At 42.3% G+C, this 16,224-nt stretch overlaps 1 protein-coding gene across 3 annotated transcripts in view; it reads left to right on the top strand.

Annotated features, from left to right (window-relative positions):
• Positions 1 to 16,224, top strand: part of ACSL6 (acyl-CoA synthetase long chain family member 6) — a 266,763-nt gene that overhangs the window by 156,674 nt on the left and 93,865 nt on the right. For all 3 annotated transcript variants that reach the window (XM_075601127.1, XM_075601126.1, XM_075601128.1), the window contains exons 3-6: positions 2,017 to 2,131; positions 12,384 to 12,448; positions 13,689 to 13,790; positions 13,873 to 13,972. In XM_075601127.1, the coding sequence (XP_075457242.1) occupies positions 2,017 to 2,131; positions 12,384 to 12,448; positions 13,689 to 13,790; positions 13,873 to 13,972 (382 nt within the window). The remainder of the gene's footprint in view (positions 1 to 2,016; positions 2,132 to 12,383; positions 12,449 to 13,688; positions 13,791 to 13,872; positions 13,973 to 16,224) is intronic.

Below are 16,224 nucleotides of genomic sequence, written 5' to 3' on the forward strand. Positions count from 1 at the left end.
TCAGCCCCACCCCTCATGATGTCAGCAGAGCCTCCCCTCTGTCTCGTGCCTGCAGCAGAGTCAGGGGCCTGCGTCTACCACTCAGGGCAGGGCTAGGAAGGGGGAAAACCCATGATAACTACTGGTGCCTGCCCTTAACAGGACTTACCACAGTAGGAGGAAGATAGGTATAGCCCGTGCTGTTTACAGGGGGCTACATGTATATATATATATATATATATATATATAATATGAAAATATTACTGTATGCTCATTTGCATGTCTTAGACAGGTCTGCAACTCTGCCTTTCTCCATTATCACCCAGCACACAGCACTTCAACTGCAGCAAGGGATTCTGGGAAATGACATGCAAATGAGCACACAGTGCCACCTTTTGCTTCAAAACCATTTAACATGGTCTCCTATAAGCTTAAGTTTGCTGCATTTCATAGCTTTGAGCACAGCCTGGGTTAAGATGCATAGCCAGTAAACCTTGCTGCAGTGGAAGTGCTGTGTGCTGGGTGATAATGGTGAAAGGCGGGGTTGCAGACCAACCATTCAAAGTCTGGAAACTTTTTCAAAAGATAGCGGAGAACCAGAAAAAAAGTAAAATGGCAAATTCAATCAGATACAGTACTATTGCTAACAGTTTATAAAATGTTTACACAAAACGATGATTAACTATCTACATCCCATATAGTGTGACAAGAAATGCAGATGGTACAGTACTATATAGTGGTGAAAATCATATAAACTAAATACACTATGAAATGTATATTGAAAAATAATTTTCAATCATAATGTATTAAAAAAAAATGTAAATATGTGACAAATGGATAAATAATATAATATAATAAAATAATATAATAAAATATTATGAAAATAAAAATATAAATAGAATAGAATATAAAAATAAACATAAATGAAAATAAAAATGATAATCAAAAAATGTGTGTGGGATACATGCATGCAATTTATTATTATCAGGGTGACAAACAACCACATCTTCTGAGAAGCTTCCCTTGACTCCGGATTGCGTTTTCCTATCGCTCGAAGTATCTTTATATATTCCAATTCTATATTTACATCTACACGATGGACTTTCAAATTGGACTTGAGATATTTCTAATTATTATTATGCATACATATTCATTGGTATTTAATGCACTTATCTGTGTTCACTTTATCTATATTATTGCACGATCACTTTTTATCACATTTATATTAAGAGGAGTGCTGATTAACACGGACGCACACACACACACACACACACACACACACACACACACACACACACACACACACACACACACACACACACACACACACACTGTATTATACTGTAGTGCATACTGTATTAAGCCCATGCTTTCCACAATGGACCAATTATTTGAATCAAGCATCCTAATTTTTTCTCCTGTATATTTTCTATATACTGTATGTATATATATATATATACACTGCACATATTTTTTTTTAACCTTAATGTTTCTTCGTACAAAGGTCTAAGGTACTGCTAGTTATATATTGTCTTACCTTAGAAGATCAGAGATCAAAGACCGCTATGCCTTATAGCATATCACTAAAACATGACATCAAATGGGGTTCTATCAATTTAATACTGGCTGGCTACTTTTCCTTTGAAAGGGTCAGGACTTCTGACTGTATGATGTAAGGTGCCTCATTCACATAATCTTTTGAAGTGTATAAGTCCTTCGAACTTCCCAGAAACTCAAGACAAAATGTCTGTTTTGTCAAATAAAAATGTAATTTGAACTTTCTCTGTGTGTGTGTGTGATTACTGGAAGTGAAACAGTTTGTTTCTGTAAATAGCTCATTTGAGAGATGAGCGGGAAGATCATTTGCATATACCGAAGACAAGTGCCTAGTCCATTTACAGTATATATAAAACTGGGGAGTAAATAGGTAACATTTTCTTCTATCCCCATAAATCACTAGAACTACAGTATGACAATATTTTAATATAGAATACTGGGAATACATCTTAATAATGTCTTAGTTTTTGTCTATTGCAGGGCAGTAATGGTGCACGACATTCTGTGTTAGGAGATGGTCCCAAGCTGCTTACACACTACTATGATGATGCCAGAACAATGTATGAAGTTTTCCAGAGGGGGCGGCACATATCTGGTAAGAGAGAAAGTATCTTTAATACTGTACATTGTAAAACCAGACCTTCTAAAGTACTGCTCACAGGATTGAGCCTGTTAAAGCAGCAATCTATGCAAGCTTTTTTTATTTTTTATTTTATAATTTTTCTTTTTAATTTGTGTATCAATACAATCCACACAATGATAAATAATTAGCTACGTTGCCGACCGATCTATTCTTCTGTGATTGATCGTCGAAGATTCGGCACAGGGGTTCACTAAATTGCTTTCAGTGCAGCACAAGAGGATCAAAGATGCAAAGTTCTGTGGGGAAGATCATGTGACAAGGCAGTCACTACATACAATTGGTGCACTAGAGAGAGGGCAGGGCTCAAAAAGGGGTGTGCCAGAGCCTGTTTCAGAAGAGGAAGGGAATGGGACTTTGTAAATCGTTGCTGTTGAAACAAAAACATGCTTGTTAAATTATAATACATTAAATATGTTATTCAGAGTTGTTTTTTTTAATGCTACAAGTATTTTCTCATAGAACAGAACTGATTTATTATTATTATTAAAATAAAAATAAAAAGAACACGTAGGATATTGCTTGGTCTGCAGCATACGTGAATACACGATGTGTATTACAGACCCACAACTGTTACCAGTCCTTAGAACTTTCAATGGTTGACAGGCTAGCAAATGAATTACTATGACATTTCCTCACATTACAGGATGGTTTCCTGTGATTACATCAATTAACGCCACCATTTAAAGTAATTTGAATTCCTCACCTTTAATGTAGGATACCATGGTGGCCGTGTAGCGGGACTTGTGAAACTCTGATAAAATGCAAGGATTTCTCATTTATTTTCAGGTCAAAGCAGCAGTCCCCCAATAACAGGGTGACCTCATTGTGATTGGGTCAGTAAGTACTCTCACACCACGTATTATAACACAGAAAGTCCTTTATATGGTGGACTGGTAAAATATATCATTATTCGGTAGGGTAAAGTGTCATGGAATAACCAGGATACGTCTGCGGCAGTGTTTCCAGGATGTGAGGCCCTGCTTCCTTTGCTCGCCTCTGTTGCAGGTTGTGAAGTCCTGCTGTTCCCAACTGCCTCCAGTCAGTCTTTCTGAGAATATGAACCTGTCTCCTTAAAGGTTCTGGAGAACTCGGAGGGAGTAGTTGCCTGTCTTTTAAACCCAGCTGTAATCCAGAGTGGAGTAGAAACACCCTAGGAGACCTGACAGCTAGGGTGTGCTCTCCTGATCCTGGTAGAGAGAGCAATGAACTCTTATCTCCCTCACCCCCCGCCCACCCCGAAAGGCCATTTGCATTTAAACCATATATTGTTAGTATTGTGCCCCCTATCTTGCCCTGCTCTTTTTTTTCTTACTGTGTGTTAAAAATCATGATTTCCTGCTCCCCACATATCATTGGGTACTGATGGGGATCCTCCTCCCTCAACATAGTAGGACAGGAAACTTCTGTAGGTACCGGTATAACCGGTATATAAGGCACAGACACATCAGACAAAGGGTCGCTGCCCAAAACTTCTAGCTGAGTCCCTAAATAGTATTAAGGATGCAAAGAGAGTGCATAGTAGTGAAGTGAAGATTTTTTTTATGTCTTATTTTTGCCACAGTGCATCTGGCGTTCAGCCAGAACAAGGAACATCTAAAGTGACCTCTGATGCGTTACTTCATAAGAAGAACATGGCAAAGAGCCAGAACGTGTGTGTTTTGTAATAAGCCAGCGCTGAAAGCGAAGAAAGTATGACAGGATTGTTTACAATCAGCAGCCGTAAATCCCGATCACACTGGCTCGCAGAGCGGCTAATCAGTGGTTCTACATGCAACTAAACAAACCCAGAAGAGATTGATGTCCCAAATGAGACTGCATTGGAGAAAAGCCTCTTCGTCTGAGGAGTCTAACATTTTACAGCAGTACTCAGAAGCGGAATTCTGGGACTCACCTGAGCATGAGGTATCAAATCAAGATTCTGAGTTCAATTTGGATCGAGTTGATGGTTTAAAGCAGGGGTCTCCAAACTCAGTCCTCAAGGGCCGCCAACAGGCCGGCTATTATGGATATCCCTGTTTCTGCACAGTTGTCTCAATCAGTGAATCAATCAAAGACTGAGTCAATGATTGAGCCACCTGTGCTGAAACAGGGATATCCATAAAAGCCGGGCTGTTGGCAACCCTTGAGGACTGAGCTTGGAGACCCCTGGTTTAAAGCAATAAGAGTGGTGCTGAAGCTGGAGGACCCAAAGGCCAAGCACCTAAAAAGGGATAATCTTTTCCACAGCTCTTGGAAGTTAAGAAGCTTTTCTCTACATTCGTTACAAAAGAAATGATGGAGGTCAAATTGCCTAATAAAAAAATGGGTAGCTCCTAAGAGATTTACGAGGATATCCTTTCACTGGCAAAGAAGTCAACGATAGGGAAAACCCTCCAAAAGTGAATGTGGCAATCAGTCGGATTGCAAAAAGACCACATTACCGGTGGATGATGCAGTTTAATTCCAGGACATAATGGTTCAAAGGATGAAAAGTGTCTTACGGAAGTACTTTGTAGCAGTGGGGATCAGATGTAAACCTGTGTTATCTAAAGCATCATTCTCCAGAGCCATGTAAATATTATTAGCCAACATGGAGGTGGCATTGGAGAAGTGCGTCAAGAGAGCCTCAATTCTGTCTGCATTTCAGAAATCCAATTGGCGACTGACTACATTGCCTAAGTCTCGCTAAATTTAGTGTGTCTGCCTGCAGGGAGCATGACCCTGTCAGCAGCAGATGCATTGAGTAGCGGATTCTTCCTCAAAGATCAATCTCTGTTCGCCCTTTAAGGAAGTTTTTCTGTTTGGTAGAAAGCTGGACGCAATAATAGCTAAGTTGTCAAGGGTGGAAAAGTGCATTCCTTCCCCAGTTAAAGAAAAATAGAAGATTTAATCCTCAACAAGACAGGGTAACTTACAGGGAGAGTATCCAAGAGTACAATACGATGCAAACAGGGGATCTTTCGCTTGTATTGTAGGCCCTGGTAGATCATCCATTCAATCCTTTACAACAAATTCTATTAAGATTGTTAATGTGGAAGTGTTTTTGGTCACATCCGCAAGAAGACTGGGAGAATTACAGGATCTCTCATGCAGGGAACTGAAGTCCTAAGACCAGTGTTATTCCTTCTAAAGGTCGTTTCATCATTCCATCTCAATCAGGAAATTATTATTCCATCATTCTGCCCAAATCCTGGTAATCCTAAAGAGGAGAGACTACATAGTGTCTTACGATGTACTTAGAGTTCCACAGTTTGGAAAGTCGGATAGGCTGTTTATACTCCTAGAAAGGCATAGAAGGGGGCAGTAAGCCTCAAGGGCAGCCATATCTCAATGTATTATGTCATGTATCAAGATGACCTACAACCTTAAGAGCAAACGAGTCCCACAGGGAATAAAGGCACATTCAACCAGGGCAGTCTCCAGTACATGGGCCTTCAAATCACAAGCATCTTCAATGCAGATTTGTAGAGCTGTCCTAGCTTCCCGACCTGTCAGTGGCCTTGGTTTCGGTTATGTTTTATAGCTATGGGAGAAGCCAAAGACAGTTCTGCAGGTAGAGGGAGGGTTTTATATAACGATACCTGCAGAAGAGTTTCCTGTCCTACTGCGCTGAGGGATCAGTTATCCCAATCAGTACCTACTATCATTAGTGAAGCACAGGAAAAGAAAATTAAGTTAAATTGAATACATTTGCTCCTTTTCTTAATCTGTAGCTTCTGAGGTTACCATGGCAACCTTAAAATTGCACTTGACTCCGGGGAAAGCTTCATTGTGACCTCCCAGACACAATATTTGAAACGCCTGATATCTTCTGAACACAGCACCACATTTTAAACATACAGTAAGAACAATATTGAAAGGGCTAAGAAGAAATCTGTAAAAAAAAAAAAAAGTGTATGTGCTACAGTGCTAATGCTTAATCGAAAAGTAGTGTACTGTAAACTCTACCAGTAATAACCACAGTGCCTAAAAATAATAGGAAGGCAGCCAGGAACAGTGATAGATGGATCTATACACACAACATATACAAAAAAATATACCGGCGCCTCAAAAGTCAATGATATAGTGAAAGTCCTGACCATATAGCATGAATCAGTCCTGTTGAACTAGAAATCCTCTGATTCTTGATATTAGTCTCACAACATATGGAAAGAAAACCAGAAACCAATCATAGTGTATAACTGTATAAAATACTAAAAAAACATAAAATCTATCAAATTAAAATAATAACAAATAGATGCATGTACAACACTTATACACCAAGGAAACTACTGATAGACAAAATGTGACTTGGAAACAGACAGACATAGATTGTGCAAACATACAAAAACTAAAAAACCTGCAATGAGCTAATTGAAATAGACTGATTTAATAAAAAATGTGACATACACATAAATGGTGGACGATGATTGCTGTTCCAGATAGGGAAAAATTGAAACCCTACTCACAAGAAGCCAGATAAAGGTAGGCACAGCAAGTGGTATCTCCACGGATAGTGTCCAATCTCAGGAGCTGAAATCTCCACGGGTGAAAGACCGTCCCCCGGTCGTGCGAACCACCACTCAAACAGAGCTCCCCGCTGTCTCTCCACCTCCACGTGCAGTTCTGTGTATCGGCCGTACGCTCCTGTGAAATCGTGTGCGCATATGCGCAAGGAGTAGCAACTCGGTGCTATGTTCCAACCCGGCTGTGGCTATGATACGTGCGCATACACGGAAGTGCTTGGCCTCGGCACTATGTGCAAAACGATCCCGAACTCTGGAGATAGTTGAAGATAGCTGGCAATCAAATCTTTACCCACAACCCTACGTGTTTCGTGAGAGTACCTCACTTCCTCAGGGGCTTCGGGTTGGAACATAGCACTGAGTTGCTACTCCTTCCGCATATGCACACACGATTTCTCATAGGAGTGTACGGCCGATACACAGAGCTGCACGTGGAGGTGTAGAGACAGCGGGGAGCTCCGTTTGAGTGGTGGTTCGCACGGCCGGGGGACGGTCTTTCACCCGTGGAGATTTCAGCTCCTGAGAGTGGACACTACCCGTGGAGATACCACTTGCTGTGCCAACCTTTATCTGGCTTCTTGTGAGTAGGGTTTCAAATTTTCCCTATCTGGAACAGCAATCATAGTTCACTATTTATGTGTATGTCACATCAGTCTATTTCAATTAGCTCATTGCAGGTTTTTTTAGTTTTTGTATGTTTGCACAATCTATGTCTGTCTGTTTGTAAGTCATATTTTGTCTATCAGCAGTTTCCAGCGTGTATACAGTATGTGTTGTACATGCATCTATTTGTTATTATTTTAATTTGATAGATTTTATGTTTTTTTAGTATCCTACACAGTTATACACTATGATTGGTTTCTGGTTTTCTTTCCATATGTTGTGAGACTGCTATCAAGAATCATCAGAGGATTTCTAGTTCAACAGGACTGGTTCATGCTATATGGCCAGGACTTTCACTATATTATTGACATTTGAGGCACCAGTATATTTTTTTGTATAAGAAGAAATCTGTTAAAGTAAGTATAGCCTGGGCCCCCCTGGTCCCCAGTTTGTCCCCTTACCTTTCCATAGGAGTATAGCACAGCAGGGGACCTGCAGGTTTCAGCAGCCCCAGGGGCTGCAGGACGCGTTGACAGGCAACCAATAGGGCTGAGAGATGTATGGCAGTTAGAATTGTGACAGTTGGGATTCTGACAGTTAAGGGGAATGTGAGTTGGAGCCAGGGCAGACAAGGGGATGAGTGGCACTCAGACTAGACCAGAGAATCCCCATAGGTCCCAGATAGGCCCCACTCACATGTAGCTTGTTGCTGCTGCAGGGAAAGCCCCTTAGATAGGGACGCTTCCCCATTTTACTATAGTGTCAGGGACACAATGAAGACGCTGTGCGGTGAACACAGTCTGTGGTCTGGGACTAGGCCACACCGCGGTGCTACCAAAGGCTCTTAAAGGGGAGACCCTCCTACCGGAGTCCACCCAACGCAGAGGCGGACGCCATCGCGGAGGGCCACGTCGCTGGATCAGATGGATCCTCATTTCTATGTCGTCCGCATCGAGTACTGGAGTACTCGGCAGGTACCTCAACAAGTGCACCAACAGTTCACGGAATAGCGCTACTTCTTACACTTTTGGGGTGGACTGGACACTGAGAAAGGGACATCAGGGTTTTGGTGCCTAGCACCCAATATACTTTGGGACACTCACTGGTGGTACTGGGTGGGGTGTTCATTATACTGGGAGGTGGTGTTATTTTATATGTGTTATCAGTAAAGGTTGTTATTATATACTGTGTGTTTACTATGACTTTTGGTTCCTGTGAGGGGCTTCTCCCACGATGCCGGGATCCCTCGCAGGTGGAGGCGCTGCACCGAGACGATAATTATACCACCCCAGGCTCCCCGTGGCGGAGGCTTGGGTCCTCTGTGAGCCAACAGGTAACAGCAGTACTGGTAGTCTCTTTATTTAGGGGGAAAGAGGGCTACATAAGTGAAAAACGAAAAACAAAACTGTAATCAGCACAGACTGCTGCTTTAGAATGTCAAACTTGTGCAACTGAACTGCACTTTAATGACCGTCTTCACCTTTCAGAGGAATATCTGATATCCTTTTATGCCACTGACCATACCCTACGAGGAGTTCTTTGAAATGATATTTTTTTTAATGCAAGGACGACTCGCTGTTTTCCACAGCAGCAGTATGGATACTGACAGGGTTGTGCTGTTCTAGGTGAAGCAGAAGCCATTATTTATCAGGCAACCAAGCTCTTTCTTTACAAATTTAGTAGTAATGTTTATTATATTAATTATGTTAAGTCTGCCTCTCATTTGCCAGTTTTCAGAAAACCTGTACTTAGTAGCCAGTGTAAGCTGCAGGTTTAGATCATTTCTGTTGCAGTGCAAAAGTGCCTCGGATGTTCAGCTTTTGGGTCATGTGATCACTACAGGAATGATCACATGACCACCACCGCCTCCGTCTGATAAAAAACGAAAATGATCGTGGCTCAGTCGGGCCCTTGGAGAAAACAAACAGTTGTGCCATGACCTAGTAGGTACGTAACAAGGTAATTCTGAAGGTTAAAAAAATACCTATAGGTATTTGATTTTTTTTTTTTTTAATGCATAAATTACCCATATTTAACCCCTTCATTATATTTTATATTTTTGCTTATTTATTTTATTCTGAGCTTTTCCAAATTAGTTTGGATTCTACCTTATCAAATTTGTCACAGAACTGAAGAAGTTAGGGGCACTGTTTCTTTAAATTACTGGGAATTAATTTGTATAAAATACAAATAATCTAAAAAAAAAAGTGTATTGTTTGCTTTGAAATTTTTTTATGTTATGCTAAACATTTGCAATCTTGAAGCTGCTTATCAGAGCAAATAAATTGAACCTTCCCTACAGCTGATCTTCCTCAGTTGACCTACATTTAACAGACTTGAGTGTAAAAAGAAAATGCAATTGTCACCTCCATTACTGAAGCATTTTGCTCCATTCAGTTGGAGGATGCTTAATGCTTCCTTAACAAGGCAATGTCTAAACAGCATATTAGATAGGTGATGGAGAAATGGGGCAATTACAAGAAGATTGATCGGAGCAGAGGCAGAAAGACAGAGAGGATAGCGAGAGAGAGAATAGGTTGTGTATTTTAATACTGGCCTTTTATGGAACATCCACAGTACTATGACACATGTTACTAATTGATGCTATCTCTGGCAGTGAATGGAGTTGATATATTACATTGTTACACGTGTCTGATGTTATATAAGTGTAGCCCTGGTGTTCTCCATGTCCCGGAGACCCCCCTCCCGAGGTGCCGAGCGGTCGCGGGTGCCGCCGTAAGCAGCGACGGACCCGCCGGCACAACACGAGGGTGGGGGCCAGTGCAGAGAGCGATGGGAGTCTCGGCGGCGCACCTGGCTAGCGGGGGCCGCCATTGCAAATACTCGCGCATGCGCAGTGATCGCGCATGTGCAGAAAGCTCAAAGGGGCCAGGAAGAAGTCGCGCGAGTGCGGGAACAGCCAGGGAGAGGTTGCGGCGGCCATTAGGTGTTTGTGCATGCGCAGGGAAAGCGCGCACGCGGCCCCAATGTGTTTGCAGCCTCCACGGGACTACAACTCCCATGAGGCTTAGGGCCAAACACACCAGGTGCCTCATAGTGGCCAAGGATTCCCTGCACAGGGAGAACAAGATACATTTCGCGCGCTGAGAACGGCAGTTGGAGCTGGGAGCAAGAAGGGGAAGGAAGGGTGTAGGGAGCAAGTGAAGCTCCTGCACAAGGTAAGGTTCCCCCATGTCCCAAATAGGCCCCAACTCCCCACCAGGTTAGTGGGTAAGTGATAAGGGACTGCCCCAAGTTAGGGACCCTGCCCTTAGGTTTGTGGTGTGCATTCTTGTCAGGTCACAGCGGTCAGTGCTGTGAGGGCTGACAAGCGGGCACCGTGCAAGGTTGCAGTACGTTGCTGCAGAGGTTGGAAGGGTTAGGTAGGAGTGAGGCAGAGGGGACTCGGGCGGTACGGGAAGAGGTAGTGCGGGTGCAGGGGGTCAAGGACCCACTTGCATAGGATAGGCTACCCCGTAGGCCCCTAGGAGTTTTCCCCTGAAGCCATTCAAGGTTGCTGTGCTGTAGGGACGGCCTATAGTACAGTGAGCATCACCGTAGTTCATAGAGTCAGTTAGGGACTCAGCAGACGCTGCGCATCCGTTCAGAAGGTTGGGCGCAGATCTTCGTTGTGGCTGCAGAGGGCATCCTGGTGGGATCGCCCCGGACAGTGGATCCTGGATGTCGTGAAGGAACTCGTCTGATCCTTTGTGAAGCCCGTTGCAGGCCCGAGCATTGGAGTGCTCGGCAGGTAACCCCCTTATCAACAAGTGCACCAACGATCCTATTAACCATCAGTGACTTCGCAGTCACACATATCCTCTCTCTGAAAGAGTGCAGGACATTGTGTGGGGATTATTGGATACGGGGTGGGATCACCCGGTGTAGGGGGGAAGCGTCCTGCGAGACGCAATAGTCAGTGTCTCCTCTATAGAGGGACACCCGTTATTCTGTTGATGCTATATGGTTCCTATGTTCACCAGTAAAGGTGTTGGTTATTATACATACAGTGTATGTGGTTATTTGCATGTGTCCTGCGAGGAACTATTCCCGCTCTGCTGGGAACCATCGCAGGTGGAGGCGCTGCACCGAGTGTAAGTACATACCCCAGGTTCCCCGTGGCGGAAGCTCAGCTCTCCTGGTTGCCAAACAGGTATCGCACCACAAAGAGAAGTAGTCAGATACACCACCCACCCCAATCTCACTTAGGGGGGGGGAAAGAGGGCTACATAAAATAGACAATGATCTTGGCACCATATCCAAACAATATCAACGGTGAGTGTTATGTAATCTGCAAGATACTAAACCAGTGCAAAAGGCTGCTCAGGGAAATACATTTCCATAAAAACTATCACCTTTATTTCATTGATGAATTTAGAGCGATATTTTTTTGCTCCGGGCTTTCCCACGTTTTGCAGCTGTTAGAATTTGATAAATATACCCCATAATATATGTTCTCACCGTTAACTGAATGGCACACAGGAGATTCAATGTTGGGTCTTTTAGGGCAGGCCCTTATTTACAATATGGTGCTATTCCATAAGATACCTTACTGCACTCACTTGAATGGGTGTGTACTATTGTATAGCACCACGTAAAAGCTGCTCTTCTTACATACACTGTCTGATACAAAGTCATGTTTGGTTTTGTTGTACACTCACATCTTGAAAGGGAGAAAGATCCCTTTTTAAAAGCTGCAGACCAAGCAATATCCTACATGTGTTTTTTTGTTTTTTTTTAATAATAAATCAGTTCTGTACTATGAGGAAATACTTGTAGCATTTTTTTTAAAAACAACTCTGAATTACATTTTGAATGTATTATAATGTAACAAGCCTTTTTTGTTTCTATAGCAACCATTTACAAAGTTACAGATACGGAGTCAATACTCCTCTGCAGTCATTTAGTGAACCCCCGAGCCGAACCTTCGCCGATCGATCACAGGTGAACGTATCACTTGACAACTTAGCTAATAACTTCTTATTGTGTGGATTGTATTGATGCACATATTAAAGGGATAAAATAAAATAATAATAAAAAAAAACGGCGGCTTGGACTACTGCTTTAAGCATAAACGGATGGTACAAAATTCACACCTTTAATCTTTCTTTTTCTAGAGAATGCTCCGTGTCTAGGATCCAGGAAACCCAATCAGCCTTATGAATGGTTATCATATAAGAAGGTGAGAGCATTTAATTTGTACAATTAATTATTTACTGTCATCTGGCTGACTGATATTACCACATGCTGGTCTGGTATTACTTTGCATTTCTGTATGCATTACCTAAAATCAGTCCCCTGTCGTTCACACATTTTGATTGATGTAACATAAAGAAAGACTTATTTAGCAGTTATTAAAATATAACTATATTCTTGGCTTGCTATAACTAATTTGCAATCAAGCCAGTTAATCGCCATAGACATACTGGCACTGAAGGAGTTAAGCACTGTGTGGAACAGAGGTCCAAATTAATTACTGATGTTATTGAATGCAGTCATCTCCGGTAGTGCCAGGGTTAAACATTACTAAGAACATCTACAGATGCTATAGTTTTCTTCTTCTATTATTAGCCATGTTGGCACATGTGATTATTTTCAACTACCTAGTAAATCAGAATATTGAAGTAGGCCATTTGTTTTGTTTCTTTGTAATGTGCTGGCTGTGCATGCAGTTCTACACACTGTAAAATAATGCACTAGCATTAAGTAAATCATTATTTTGTACACTACTGTATACTCGTACCAGAAGCAGCTTTATACGTCTCATTTTAGTAGGGATTTACTCCACCACAAAATTAGCTTACTGTACATCTATTTTATATCTATTTTTTGGCTCGTGATGGATAGGAAGATAAATGGAATTATCCAAGATCATAAATTGCTGGCAATGAATACTGAACCTTATTCTACCACTTCTGAGGCATATCATTGTTACCATTTTATTTTACCATTCATGCTTTGCCATGTTAGAACTTTTTGTAAATGGTCTTTTAAAGGTCCACCTTTGCTGCTCATCTTGTTCGCGAAACTGCAACTCCCACCTTCTTAAACTGTGTTTTCAGCATCCTGCCAACCAAGCCCAAAAAGTATTGCCCGCGTAAACTACTGAACCCAAACAAAAAGATCAATAACTTCTTCCTCTTAGGGATTTTTTGGGAAGAAAAAAGCATGTCGGGCTAATGGAAATTCAGTAATGTCCAACTAAGCCCAATACCAATATACTTTACCTTCTATAACTGAAGTAATACTAAGGGAATACTTTCATTCAATATGCCCTGTAACTGCTGTTCGGGCCGTTTACGACCAAACAACCCCATTGACACCAATTGGCAGTTTTGTCAAGAAACGGCTTGATGGGCCACTTCGGAGTATATAGAATTACCCACTAATTCTTTTGTCTCTCTGTTCGGAACAATTTGCAGGTCTCAGACAGAGCAGAATGGTTGGGATCAGGATTACTTCAACAGGGATGCAAGCCTTCAGCAGAGCAGTTTATTGGGGTCTTTGCACAAAACCGCCCAGAGGTAACCTTGCCCACAGTGCTGCTTTTAAATTGAGATGTTGCAAATGTGGACATTGTCTAATTTATGTATTTTTTTTTTATAGTGGATCATCTCTGAGTTGGCCTGTTACACCTATTCCATGGTGGTTGTTCCGCTTTATGACACTTTGGGCCATGGAGCCATTCGATACATTATTAATACAGGTAAGAGCAGGCCTTATGAAACAGCAACCAATAAAATAGACTACAAACACATGATTATAGTAAATCTTACCATCGCTTGCAATTTCAGGACACCCGCAAATCCAAAGTAAAACCAAATAGATTAGTCTGTTAAAGAAATTGTGGGTAGAATTCTTATTGATGAAGCACTGAATGATGACAAATAACTAATACATCTAATAATAATTGAAATGTAATACATCCAACTTTTATATGCAGATGTCCATATTTAGGATGGTCTATTATCTAGCCTGAATCCCTAAAGCACCACTCGTATATGCTCCCTGACTTAATTTAGAGAAAGCAATCCTTCAAGCTAAATGTGAAAGTGATGTAGAAGTGATAGAATTGTGGGCATTGGAGCATATAAAATTACACTGTATAAGACTGTGATCTCTGTCACAGTATCAAAATTGACTGAATTTCGGACGAGTACAAACTATTTTACACTGACTTTTTTTCCCTTTTTTTTCTGGTATGCGTTTGGATCTTTGTACATGATTATTTGAAATGTAAATGGCTACATCATAGAACATGACTTCAATGGTGATTATATGGAAGACATTGATGTAGTTTTAGGCAAAGACTGGATCCAAGAGATAGGGGGTTATTTATTAATAAACTGGGGCAAAAAGAATTTACCAGAGGAAAAAAAATAACATTGGTTTTAATAGGATTAATAGGAGTTCTGCACTTGTGTTTTGCAATTGGGAGACTTTAGTAAATAGACCCCACAGTTTTTAATGACCCTATCTTTGATGTGTGTTAGATTGATAAACTCCCCAACTCTCTCTTTCTTTGTCCGTTTTCTTTCTCTGGTTATTATAGGCCGATCATCCAGAGAATTTGGGTATCTAATCCCTTAAACTCTATAGGAAAAAAGTATTTTTATAGGTCCAGTCAGTCGAGTTTTGGGAGTTATTAAAATGTAAAATCAATTATCCTGTTTTGTTAGTATGGGGGAGAGGGTAGAGGGTCACTAATCAAAGGTTGAACAAGCTGGGGCTTTTAAAATGTTCCATTTTAAATGAGAAAAACTGAAGTGTCTCCAATCATTCAGGAGATCTCAGCTAATTGACAAACATAGTGAGAAATACTGGACAGAAAAGTATTTGAAAATGTCGACTCTTATTTTCATAATAGTAAAAGTTGGTGTTGAAGGCTAAGTTCTTGCACCAGTGAATATGTTTTGTTAATAAATTGTATGTATATGTATGTATTTTTATTTATATTGCTCCAACAATGTGTGCCGTGTATATTGCTATATAGGGCAACATAGAACAATAAGTATATCAAACATAAAAGCACACAATATACTGTATTACAGTCTAATAGGCTTCAATATCTTAATACAATTTTTGAAGTGAAACTTCTTTAGTGGCACCTCATTCGAACTGGGGCAAAAATGGATTGTGGAGACAGAAATTAAACGGATGTGACGTCAGTGCTGGCAGTTGAGGCCGGACTGTGTTCTGGCTCAGCCCGACCCCAACACTGACATCCCAACCGCTCAAAAAATCAAATGCAGCGGCGATAGCCGCCGGCGCCGCTCCTGATGGCCGCCGCACACCCCACACGGCCGCTAACGGCCGCCGTTCCCCGCTTGCTGCCATGCCGCGCATGCGCTGTTGTGATGGCTAACCCCTCCCCTCAGCCCCGGCCGCTCCAGCACATGCGTGCCGCCATTCCCCCCAGATGCATTGCTACAGCGGCTCCCCGGGGGGCTGGAGGCCGCTGACCCGGCTGCCGGAGGAAGCCAACACCAATGGCTGCGGGGTCTGCGTGCTGCGCAACTGTGCTGCCATCGGCGGCGAGTGAACGTCCGCCATTGCCGCTCCCGCTCCCATGCTGCGCATGCGCAGCAGTGATGGCGGCAGAAGAGGCTGTTGGTGTTGGCTGTGCAAGGGAATGCGTCCCCCACAGCACCATCAGGGGGGGGAGGAAGGAAGAGCGCCCCACGCGCATCACCGTGCCCTTTGTAACCCCCTTGTGGCCCCGTACCTCCGCCGGGGAGCTGGCTGCAGCAGGACATGCAGCTCTACGGGTGGTAGAGAATGGGGGCTGCTCCGTGGTCGTGTACCTCCAGGGGGGGGGGGGGGTGGGCAGGACAGGACACAGACAGAGAGACATACACACCACACAAACACTGACAGACATACACACATACACACACACTGACTGACACACATACACCACACACTGACACACACACACACAGACACTGACTGACTGAC

Source organism: Ascaphus truei, chromosome 5, assembly GCF_040206685.1.
Source record: "Ascaphus truei isolate aAscTru1 chromosome 5, aAscTru1.hap1, whole genome shotgun sequence".
NCBI classification, from domain to species: domain Eukaryota; kingdom Metazoa; phylum Chordata; class Amphibia; order Anura; family Ascaphidae; genus Ascaphus; species Ascaphus truei.